General features: G+C 29.6%; 1 protein-coding gene across 1 annotated transcript; it reads right to left on the bottom strand.

Moving 5' to 3' along the window:
• Window positions 1–1,887: 1,887 nt before the first annotated feature.
• On the bottom strand, window positions 1,888–12,469 carry LOC141317222 (calcium/calmodulin-dependent protein kinase type II subunit beta-like; the record flags this gene model as incomplete). Its single annotated transcript, XM_073832992.1, has 6 exons — window positions 1,888–1,973; window positions 2,061–2,153; window positions 10,268–10,310; window positions 10,432–10,515; window positions 12,174–12,296; window positions 12,375–12,469. Coding segments are annotated over 6 exons (524 nt in total), but the record flags the coding sequence as incomplete, so codon positions are not given.
• Between the last annotated feature and the right edge of the window lie 1,292 nt (window positions 12,470–13,761).

The following is a 13,761-nucleotide window of genomic DNA, read 5'->3' as shown; positions in this document are numbered from 1 at the left end:
GAAACAAATGATGAGAGTCTGCTGGCCAAAGAGTGACTTTGAATTTAAGGATGATATGGACATTTTCCTTAAAGAGTGTGTGGACAAAACATGCCTCAGGATTAACTGCATGTTTAAAGAGTTTTGATTTATTTTTTAAGGTTTAACCTAATTAAGGTAGATGAGTAATGTGTGGTTATGATTGCTGTCAAATGTGTACCTTCTGTGCTATAACTTTAGTTTAATTTTGTAATTTTTTTTTTTTTTTTTTTGGAAAATCCAGTTAATGATGCGTATAGTGTATAGTACATGGTATTATGTACTAAAAACTGGTTAATACTGAAATGATTAAATAAAAAATATATACTTTAACTATATAAATAAAAACGTTCTATTGCTCAGGTTTTGTTTTGTTTTTTGTTTAAGCTTTGTACTCAGTTTATACTGTTTATCTTTTAAGACAACAAAAATGTTACACACGTATATATAATTTAAATAGGCGCGATTAAATGCATATGTAATTTAAACAGGTGCGAACACACACATATATTATAAATATGTATAGACATATTTTTTTCAATTAAAAACTTTAACTTTAAATTAAATACTGACTTAACATTAACAGCTTTGAAACACTTCACAAAGGTAAGTAGTGCAATTTCTGGTGTTTATCATTAATAAATTATTTGTATTATTTTATTACTTATTTTTTCAAATAACATACATCACGTTATAAAGAAACAACATTAAAAAAGAAAAGGAAAACAAAAAAATATAAGTTGATCATTATTTTCACACACTTTCGATCTGAGACGGAGACTCCGCCCACTACCGGCTGAGCCTGCTGCCGCGGCGCTGCTGCCGTGTGACTGCTGTGACGTATGGTTCTGCTGTTCTGCAATCGGCCCTATCTCGGATGGGCACCAAACCTTTAAAAGTAAACAAAAACATGCACAGACAAATCCAAATTACACCCTGTGGCTCGTGATGATACATTAATGTCCTAAGAACATTCGGTTTTTGTGAGAAACTGAACAGTATTTATATCATTTTTTACCTTTGATACACAGCCACGTCCATCTGTCATGAGCACGAGTTTAGCATCCGGCTCGTTACATGTGCGCGTTCAAATGTAACGAGCCGGATGTTAAGCTCGTGCTCAGGACAGATGGACGGTAAAAAATTATATAAATACTGTTCAGTTTCTCGCAAAAAAACAATCGTTTTGTGTCTTAGGACATCAATGTATCGTCACGAGTCGCAGGGTGTAATTTGGATTTGTGTGTGCATGTTTTTTTTTACTTTTAAAGGTCTGGTGCCCATCCACATCCATTATTTGCCTGGCAGACTGCACCGGTTTTCGTTAAAAATCTTCGTTTGTGTTTTTCTGAGGAAACAAAGTCACCTACATCTTGGATGCCCTGGGGGTAAGCAGATAAACATCAAATTTTCATTTTTGGGTGAACTATCCCTTTAAATGTCACATGATCCTTCAGAAATCATTCTGATAGGTTGACATGCTTCTAAAAAAAATTCTTAGTATTAATCAACATTGAAAGTTAATAAGAACAATATTTATTTGAAATAGAAATGTTTTGTGACATTATAAATATATTAGCCTCTTGACTAATTTGATGCGTCACTACCGAATACAAATATTAAAATATTACAAAAAATCTTATTGTAATCTTGCTCATGATTTGATGCATTATGCACTGCTGCAATTACACTTTCCTCTCCCGAATTCTAATTTTCAGCTGCAAGAAAACCAATCTGATACAGTTATGATCAGATATTTACAAACTATGGCTGGTCTCACTGCCCAGGGCAGCATGCGCCAGTGTAAACAGGGTTTTATGAAAACTGTAAGAGAGATGCAGAGAGGAAAAAGTGAAAGAAATGAAGGATCTAATGGCCATTCCCAAAGTCAGCCAGCGGCGTCTGCAGTGCTGAACATGAGACCGCTGTAACCGTGTCATGCTCCAAGCTCCATGCTGAATATGAATCATGAGAAGGAGAACGTGAAGCAGAGAGGATGGATGGATGGAGGATGGGGTGAGACGTAAGGGGACGAGGGCTACCTTGTTCCACCAGACCGGCGGTGGTACCGGCCGCAGCGGCGGCTGCAGCGGCGGCCGCAGAGACGCTGGCGGGTGCCGTGGTCTGCCTGCCCACTGCCAGACACACACAGACACACACATATGCCTATCGTGCCATAGACTACTGGTTCTCAACTGGTTTTGCCAACACAGTATCAAAAGTTTAGTGTACAAAAGTAAACAGAAATGTCCTGGAAACCTCTATGGCCTATTTTATAAAGCCAGTTTCACACTGTGTCCTAACCAGATAAGACATGACACCACGATTTGCGATAAAAGGCATCTTTTCCACGTTAATCAGAGTTTTTGCCCTAAACAGCCACTGGAACAACAACATACTAACTATGACAATCTAATCTCAGGTCCTGATTATGAGCTTTGTTTAATATTAAAAATGTGATTTTGAATATAATTTTGTGTCACCTTTATACCCATACTAAAAACTTCAGATCTTGATAAATAAAAGAATATGAATGTTAAAACTGTGAACTCACTGTAAACAAACAAATGTATTTCATGACAAAAATGGCAAAAATGTATGTAATGGTCCTGTTGCTTGTCATTTGTTCATATTTTATGACTGGTTACTTCAATAATTGTTTAGAAACTTGGTTTATAAAGTTACAATCTTATATAGATTACAATATAGTTATTTTGCTATAAGTAAGAAAGATTTTGGTCACCCCTACCATGAATAATGCATATCATACAAAATGCATGTTGTTTTATTTAGTACTGACCTGAATAATATATTTCACATAAAAAGATGTTTACATATAGTCCACAAGAGAAAAAAATAGTTGTATTTATAAAAATGACCCTGTGATTCCCCTTGATTCTTAATACTGTGTTGTTTCTTGAATGATCCACAGCTGTGTTTTTTTGTTTAGTGATAGTTGTTCATGAGTCCCTTGTTTGTCCTGAACAAGTAAACTGCCCACTGTCCTTCAGAAAAATCACACAAATTCTTTGGCTTTGCAGCATTTTTGTTTATTTTAACCCTTTCAAACAATGACTGTATGAATCTCTGATCCATCTTTTCACACTGAGGACAACAGAGGGACTCATATGCAACTCTTACAGAAGGTTCAAACGCTCACTGATACTCCAGAAGAAAAAAAAACTATGCATTAAAAGCCAGGGGTGTAAACTTTTTGAATTTGAAGAACAAGGGTAAACTTGTTTTGTCTGAAACATGTAACTATCTTCTGTAGCCTCTGAAGGGCAGTAACAAATGAAAAAAACATGATATTTAGGTAAAATTTGAAAAATGTACACATCTACATTCTGTTCAAAAGTTTTCAACCCCAGCTCTTAATGCATCGTTTTTCCTTCTGGAGCATCAGTGAGTGTTTGAACCTTCTGTAATAGCTGCATATGACTCCCTCAGTTGTCCTCAGTGTGAAAAGATGGATCTAAAAATCATACAGTCATTGATGGAAAGGGTTCAAATACACAAAAATGCTGAAAAACCAAATCATTTGTGGGACCTGAAGGACTTTTCTGAAGAACAGCAAGTGGTTTAACTGTTCAGGACAAACAAGAGACTCATGAACAACTATCACTAAACAAAAAACACAGCTGTGGATCATTCAGGTAATAACAGGTTTTAAGAATCAAGGGGATGTAAACTTTTATGTAAAGGTCTTTTATGTGAAATATCTTATGCAAGTTAATACTAAATAAACAACATTTTGTATGATCCCTCTTATTTTGGGAAAATAAATAACATTTTGCATATTCTGAAAGGGGACTGCAAACTTTTGACCTCAACTGTTAATATATATTTTATATTAATTATATATTATATCCTTAATGCATTATACATAAGCAGGTCTATTTTAACATTCAACTTTTACTCTAAACACATATACAGATTTTAGCATATATATACAACTTTAAAACTTATAAATTTACGTTTTCTTTTAAGCTCTTCGTGAACTGAACTGATAAATATCATCAGCAGTGTAATGAAATGAAATTACACTAAAATGAAAATGACATTTAGCATCAGTTTATTGAACTAAACAGACAAAACTGAACAGAACTTCACTGAACTAAGCCAAACTGAAGTAAAATGAATTGAATTTAACTAAACTAAACAATGTCATCAGTAGTTTAATGAACTGAATTGACACTAAAATCGAACTGAAGTAAACTGAATTAAATTTTACGGATCTAAACCATTGAATCAGTAGTTCCATGACCTAAACTTACACAAAAAATGACCAGTACTGAAGCAAATGCCTTTGACAGATGTGATGTTTTTCTCCGCCTTATAAATGTGTTTATATTTATTCACTCTTAATTTTTAGCAGAAAAAATGATCTCACACTTTCAGGTGTACAAACTCTAGAGTAAATCATAAACTCTGAAGTTGACAAAGAATGTTTATAATAAACCGATCAAACTAAACTGGGTTTGGTTCGGTTATTTTTGTCAACTCTAAACGTACTCTGAAACTCAGAGTAGGTGAGACAACATATCCATGTTGACTAATTTGTCAACCGGTCAAATTCTAACTTTACACCAAAATACCGCAAACGTACAGACTTTTACATTAGATGCAATTTTTGGTCTTGGCCCACCAGTTGAGAACCACTGCTGTAGACATCAAGAGAGAAACCAAAGGATAGAGCAGTCTGTTAGCATGGAGAGAATTAGCTGGAATCACAAGCCGCTGTCTGCAACCAGAGAGTCTATTACAGTAGGTGGCGTAATCATATAATAAGGTTTCCCCTGTCACTCTGGAATAAAGAAAAGGCTAATTTTCTTGTCAAGCGCTCCTCGGGGAGCCACTCTCTCCTATCAGCGGGGAATGCGCCATTTTTCGCCAGCGCCAATCTACGCTATGGCAAAACAGAGCAAAGCATTTATTTGGGGGTTGGAGTTTCGGCGTTGTGAGAAGGCAGCAGAAATACAGAGGGAAAAAGTGATAGAATAAGTGACAGAAAATACCTAAACAGAGGAAAAAAGCTCTCATTAGATATTAAAGGGGCTATTTGTTAGAAAACATTAATGTACTTGTCCTTCTGAATCCAAAAAAACAACATTTACTCTATTCAAACAAACATACAGCACAAACAATATAATCTGAATCATGAACAAATGACTCTTATGAACTGGTTCTTTTTATGATTCAGTCAAGAAGACACTTTGAGTTAATGGTTTGAATCAGTCTAATGAGTTGTATTCATCAGGGTAGGTACTAAATTAATAATAACCCTCTTAACGAATGTTTATGTGTGACTTGGCTATTTCATAGTAGAAAGCAAAAATATAATATTCAATTTACACCTCACATGCATAGTTTTTGAGCGTATAGCCTATATTTTATTTATTAATGTATAAAATAATATAATGTAATTAATATAGATTTATATAATATAGATTTTTATATCGTTTCTTTTATATAAATATATACAATTTTTCAATATTATATAATAAAATAGAAATATAAAAACAATATAAATCTTAACTAAAAATGAAAGTATGTAAATACATTTAAAACCTATTATAAATGGTAACATTCTGAAATATGATAAAAACATTATAAATATTAAAATATTGTAATATTTAAATTTAAAAGGCAATCCACTTTTTTAATTAATTATTTCTCTACTAAATATTTTCTACGAAGGCGGACATATAATTTTTTAGTGTATATATTTTATTTAATAATGTAAAAAATAGTATATTATAACATCATATAATTAATATAAGATATATTTAGATAATATATTTATATATTTATTTTCTTTGATATAAATATATAATATTTTATATATTATACAATAAATTTTTCAATAATATTATTATAATTAATTAATTAAAAATAATTATTTATTTTAAGGCAATCTACATTTTTTTTAATCCTAATTATTTCTCTACTAAATATTTTCTACGAAGGCGGACAGTTTTTCACTTTAATAATGTATAAAATCATATAATTTAATATTATATAATTTATATATATTTAGATAATATATTTACATATTTCTTTACTTTTAAATAAATATATAAAATAGTTATACATTATTTAATAAAATATAAAAACAATATAAAATATACCTAAAAATGAAAGTATGTAAATAAATATAAAAACTATATTATAAATTACTATATTATAAAATAATACTATAATATTTTAATTTAAAAGGCAATCCACATTTCTTTTCAATCATTATTATTTCTGTCCTAAATATTTTCTACGATGGCAGACATAGTTTTTCAGTGTATATATATTTTACTTAATATTGAAAAAAATAAAATAATATAATTTAATATAATATAATGAATATATATTTAGATAATATATTTATATTTCTTTTTGCTTATATAAATATATAAAATGTTATTATAAAATACAAATAAAATTATTATAAAATAACAAAAAAAGAAAGTATTTAAATAAATATAAAAACTATAATATTACAAAATAATATTATGACATTTTTATTTAAAAGGCAATCAACATTTCTTTTCAATCATAATTATTTCTCTCCTAAATATTTTCTACGAAGGCTGTCATATATAGTTTTTTAGTGTACATATTTTATTTAATAATGTATAAAATAATATAATATAATATAATATAATTTAATTTAATTAATATATATTTAGATAATATATTTATATTTCTTTTCTTTTCTATAAATATAAAAAATATTTTATATTATATAATAAAATATAAAAACAATACAAAATATAACTAAAAAAAGAAAGTATTTAAATAAATATAAAAACTATATTATAAAATAATATTATAACATTTTAATTTAAAATGTAATCCACATTTTTTTCAATCAATTATTTCTCTCCTAAATATTTTCTATAAATGCAGATAAATATATATTTTTCAGTGTATATATTTTCTTTAATACTGTATAAAATAATATAATTTAATATATATATATATATATATATATTTCTTTACTTTAATATAAATATATAAAATATTTAATATATTATTTAATCAAATATGTAAATCAATATAAAAACTATAATATTATAAATGATAATATTATAAAATATTTTAATTTAAAACACAATTTCTCTACTAAAAATGTTTTACCAATTCAGATATATATATAGTTTTTCCGTGTATTTATGTAATATTGTATAAAATAAAATAATTTAATATAATACAATTAATATATATTTAGATAATATATATTTATAGATTTCTTTAATATAAATATACAAAATATATAATATATAAATATTTAATACAAATATAAAAAATAAGAGTATGTAAATAAAAACTATTATATTATAAATTATAATATTATAAAATAATATATTACAATATTATAAATATTATAACATTTTAATTTATTTTAACCAATCATAGTAATTCTCCAATAAATGTTTTCTACGCAGGCAGACTTTTTAAAATAAATAATTATAATCAATATTAATTAAATAAATTATTATAATAACAAATCACGTTTACACATCAATACTTATTCTTAAACTTGCATGGGGCATTGTTAAAGAGGGTATTAAATAGTCATGAAAAATTACATTAGCATTTAAGCTGCAAGCAATTTTGATTAAAATATAACAGAACTTCAAAAGAAAAAAATAATACATCTCTTTTAAAAAAAAGAGAGTGAACAGAGGCCGAATAAAAAATAAAGGAATGACATCTGAGGGCAAGCGCGTGGAGTGACGCTCGGACACTCCCACGCCTCCTCTACCACTGAGTCACCCCGCGGGATGAGGTAATTACAGTAATGAGAGCAGAGAGAGGACGGCTGACGAGCCACGGATGGAGAGAGCAAGAAAAGGAGAGAGAGAGAGCATCTAAAACACTCCTCAAACAGGAACACTGTTGCTTCCGCCCACCAGCCTGCTGTTGAAGTGCGAGCGAGCGAGAGCGTGTGTGGCGATGTGAGAGAGCAGATGCTTCATTACAGCAGAAATAAATCACATGTTATTATAAACGCCAGTTCTCACACGTGGCGTTTGGCACGGCCACAAACATCCAGAATTCTCTTTCCCTCCAGACACGTCGTACGCGGCCCGCTGCTCACAAACGCCACACACTTCCTATAGAATCGCTCGTCTTTGAATCAATCTGTCAACTTTGAACGTCCAGCTGCTCTCGAAAACGAATAGTTGGGTAAGAACTAGCGCATCGTTCCCTTAGCTGTGAGATTTCCTTTTTGTATTGAAGTGTCTGATGCTTCAAAGCATAAAGGAGGATTTATTAATAGCATGAGTATTTAGCTTTGAGATCATTTAAAGGGACAGTTCACCCAAAAATTATAACTCGGTCATCATTTGCTCACCCTCAACTGTATGAATTATTTTCCTCCATCGAACACAAAAGATATTAGACAGAATGTTAAAGGCTGCTCTTATTTTATGCAATAAAATGAATTGTGACCATTTTTTTTAGCTTTAAAAATGACAAAAAGCAATTAAATGTGCGCTAAATTCCAAGTCTTTTGAATCAATATGAGGGGAAAAAAGTATTTACTCTTACACAAAGCTATCATTTGGATTCAGAAGACTTGCAATATAACACACAAGTTGTTTAGACAAATTTTAATATGTTTTGTAATCATTGGAGCTGCTAGTTCATTTGGATTATATGGAAGGTAAAGAGTCCTATTAAGTTTGGTATCAAATGACGGTGAGCACATGATCATAATTTTTATTACTATTCCTCTAAGAGTCAGCGTTGAACTAAAACTAAAACTGTTTAAATCGTTTTCAGTAATTGAAATAAAGCTAAATATAAAATATAAAATAAAAAATATTAAAATGTCAAAAAAAGTATTAAAATATTAGAAAGATTAAACTTCAAAAACTTGATTGCAAATCATAAATGCCTTGGCAACTAATTAAAATAAAAAAGGCTTAATTGAAGTACTAAAGTTAGAAAAAATTACTAACACTAAAATCAAGATATACATACATATAAATTAAAACTAGTAACTAAAACTACAAAAGCACATCATAAAATAACTAAAATATAAACCAAAAATGAATTAATTTAATTAATTTCAACTAACTGAACTATTTGAAATAAAGTTTAAACTGAAGTACTGAAGTTACAAAAAACTAAACTAAAAATTGTCAAAATAAAAATAAACTGAAGCTTAACAGAAATACAAACAATATATTAAAAAACAAAAACTAGTAACTAAATCTAGGTTACAAAAACACATCACAAAATTACTATATAAACTAAAAATGAATTAATTACATTTCAACTAACTGAAATAAAAAGAAGTTTAAATTAAAGTACTGAAGTTACAAAAAGTTACTAACACTAAAAGTTAAATAAAAATTGACAAAAATTAAAGTTAAATAGAAAGACAAAAAAATATTAAAAACAAAAACTAGCAATTGAAAAAAAATTAAAAAATGAAATAAAAAATACAATAAAAGTTGTTTAAACTGAAGTACTGAAGTTAAAAAAAAACATTAAAACTACTATTAACATCACAAAAATTTTTAAATTAATGTTAATTAATGTTTGATTCATTTAATAAAGCTTAAACTACAAAAACTTAATTGAAAATTTTAAACGCCTTGGCAACTACCTGAAATAAAAAAGTTGAACTTAAGTACTAAAGTTTTACTAAAAGACAAAAATTTTAAATAATTAGAAATTATTTGATATATATATATATATATATTTATACACTAGTGACTAAAACTACAAAAGCACATCATAAAAATACTAAAATATAAACAAAAAATTTATTTTTAAATTTTTATTTTTTCAAAATGAAAAAATTTTCAAATTTAAGTGTTAAAGCTACAAAACAAAATTAATACTACAATTTAGAACAAAAAGATAATGGCAAATTAAAATACAAAAACAAAAAAGGAACTAAAACTACAGAATTAGTAAAATATAAAACTAAAATTAATTACATTTCATTTTAAATGAATAAAATAAAAAATAAAAACTCAAAAAACAAATTACTAATTCAAAATATTCATTCTATAAAAGTATATAAATAACACTAAAATATCACTGTTAAGAGTTTGTGTTAATGCTTTTAGAAAATAAGTCTGATTCATTTAATGATTCATGGTTTTGATTCCTCTACTCAAGAAGTCAAACAGCTCAGCTAACGCAGTACGGGTTGGTCGAGTAATTGTACATGTCTTTGATTTGTCTTTCAGGACACAATGTCTATGCAACAAGTTTGATGTGAACTTACCAGAGAAATTGCGTGACACCAGCATGGTGGTCAATATCGCACCCTATACGTAAGAAAAAGATTGTAACGTGAACAGAGGCATCAAGCGATGGGTTTCAGATAAAATACAGATGAAATGCATCCAGCTGCAGGTATAATGACTCTTAAAAGAGACATCAGCAGACCTTGAGTTTCCTTCTCGCGTTGAACTTCTTCAGGCACTCGACTGTTTCCTGTCTGTGCATCATGGACGCCACAGTGGAACGTTGCTGCAGGAAACAGAGGAATCAATTATTGATTCAAACTGTTTTGCATATAGTTTTGAGTCAATATGAAACTAAAACTGATCCCATTTACATATTCTTAATGGATATTTTTAAAGTAATTGGGCCAATAAGGACCTTTTGAATATTCAGTTTCATCTTGAAATATATCACATCGTCCTTTCGTTTTGACTATACAGTGGTGTGAAAAAATGTTGCCCACTTAATGATTTTTAATTGTTTTGCATGTTTGTCACACTTTAATGTTTCAGATCATCAAACAAATTTAAATATTAATCAAAAATAACACAATTAAACACAACATGCAGTTTTTATGTTGAGATCACGTTGCAAGAACGTCATGTTGAGATCCAAAGAAATTCAGGAACAAATGAGAAAGAAAGAAATTGAGATTTATCCGTCTGGAAAAGGTTATAAAGCCATTTCTAAAGCTTTGGGACTCCAGCGAACCACAGTGAGAGCCATTATCCACAAATGACGAAAACATGGAACAGTGGTGAACCTTCCCAGGAGTGACCGGCCAACCAAAATTACCCCAAGAGCGCAGCGACGACTCATCCAAGAGGTCACAAATGCCCAAACCCCACAGCATCTAAAGAACTGCAGGCCTCTCTTGCCTCAGTTAAGGTCAGTGTTCATGACTCCACCATAAGAAAGAGACTGGGCAAAAATGGCCAGCATGGCAGAGTTCCAAGACAAAAACCGCTGCTGAGCAAAAAGAACATAAAGGCTCGTCTCAGTTTTGCCAGAACACATCTTGATGATCCCCAAGACTTTTGGGAAAATACTCTGTGGACTGACGAGACAAAAGTTAAACTCTTTGGAAGGTGTGTGTCCCATTACATCTGGCGTAAAAGTAACACAGCATTTCAGAAAAAGAACATCATACCAACAGTAAAATCTGGTGGTGGTAGTGTGATGGTCTGGGGCTGTTTTGCTGCTTCTGGACCTGGAAGACTTGCTGTGATAAATGGAGCCATGAATTCTGCTGTCTACCAAAAAATCCTGAAGGACAATGTCTGGCCATCTGTTCGTGATCTCAAGCTGAAGCGAACTTGGATTCTGCAGCAGGACAATGATCCAAAACACACCAGCAAACCCACCTCTGAATGGCTGAAGAAAAACAAAATGAAGACTTTGGAGTGGCCTAGTCAAAGTCCTGACCTGAATCCTATTGAGATGCTGTGGCATGACCTTAAAAAGGCGGTTCATGCTCGAAAACCCTCCAATGTGGCTGAATTACAACAATTCTGCCAAGACGAGTAGGCCAAAATTCCTGCACAGCGCTGTAACAGACTCATTGCAAGTTATTGCAAACGCTTGATTGCAGTTGTTGCTGCTAAGGGTGACTCAACCAGTTATTAAGTTTAGGGGGCAAACACTTTTTCACACAGGGCCATGTGGGTTTGGATTTGTTTTCCCTTCATAATAAAAAACTTCATTCAAAAACTACATGTTGTGTTTACTTGTGTTATCTTTGATTAATATTTAAATTAGTTGGATGATCTGAAACATTAAAGTGTGACAAACATGCAAAAAAATAAAAATCAGGAAGGGGGCCAACACTTTTTCACACCACTCTAAGTGTATGAAATCTGGTGTGTGTTGGTATTTTGTGCTGGTCGGTGGCTGGCAATACTCACGCAGACCCACGGGTGTTTCAGAGCCTCCTGGGCCGTGATTCTCTTGGCTGGATTGATGGTCAACATCTGATTGATGAGGTTTTTGGCTTCAGGGGTCACCGTGTCCCACTCTGGTGAGGGGAACTACAGGAAACATGGAAACACCATTATACATTGACTCGACAAGTTGTATTGTATGATTGAAATCGCAAAGGGACTCACGTCATAAGCCCCGGCTTTGATCTGTTGGTAGAGTTTGTGCTGGTCTTCATCCCAAAATGGAGGATACCCCACCAGCAGAATATACAGGATAACTCCTGCAATGAAAAAAATCACTTCTAACAGATTCTATGTAACTTTTTGTGTATTCACAATTTTTCAGCTATATTAAAGCAGATGTTTAGGCACTGGCAAATAATATAAATATAATAAAAGTGTATAGAAATTCTATAAAGAAATTCACACACTCACACACATATGAAATCAAAATGTAATATTATATATATATATATATATATATATATATATATATATATATATAATTATATACAGTTATATGTGAGAATATTATATTATATAAATTAAAAGAGTACATAAAAATATATAATAAATTAAATATAAACATACACTTTAAAATGCCAAAGGTTATCAAAATGACTGAAATTTTAATTTAATTTCTTTAAATAATTCCCAATTCAAATCATTACTTTGAATTCTTTTTTTGTAATAACTTAGCATTTGTGAAAGGCAAATAGCATAAATATAATGAAAATTGTATATAAATTCTATAAAGAAATTCAACCACATATATATGTAATCAAAATTTAATGTATAAATTATATAAACTATAAGTAAAAGATGTTATATATATTTATTTATAAATATATACAGTAATATATAAGGGAATTGTATTATATAATTTACAGTACATAATATATGAAAAATAAAACGCAAATAGAAACCTAAGTTATCAAAACTGCTGATATTTTAATTTAATTTAACTTCTTTATATAATATAAATAAGTGCATAATTTATAATAAAACAACAAATATATTATAAGAAGTTGTATTGTTTAATTATATAGAGAAATATAAACTTCAAATGGCAGAAAATAATTATTTAATAAAATAATAAAAACTAATGTGTGGAAATGTAATGTGTTTTAAACCAATTCTTTGTAGTAACTTAGCATTTGTGATTCACTAGCAAAAATAATAAAAATTGTATATAAATTCTATAAAGAAATTCACACATACTGTATATGTAATCCAATTGTAATGTATTAATTATATAAATAAATAAAATATGGCATCTATATATAAATATATACAGTTATATATATAAATATATATATATATATATATATATATATATATATATATATATATATATATATATATAGGAAATTATTATATATAAATTAAGTATTTAAAAAAATGTGCTGGACAATGAATAATCATGATTAATCGCATTCAAAATAAAAGTTTTGTGTACATAATATATGTGTGTGTACTGTATATATAAATACTCATGCATGTATATATTTAAGAAAATCGTGTTAATATATCAAATATATTTTAAATTACTGTATGTGTGCGTCTTATATAT

Source organism: Garra rufa, unplaced genomic scaffold (genome assembly GCF_049309525.1).
Source record: "Garra rufa unplaced genomic scaffold, GarRuf1.0 hap1_unplaced_506, whole genome shotgun sequence".
Classification (NCBI taxonomy): Eukaryota; Metazoa; Chordata; class Actinopteri; order Cypriniformes; family Cyprinidae; genus Garra; species Garra rufa.
This window is presented reverse-complemented; position numbering and strand designations above follow the sequence as displayed.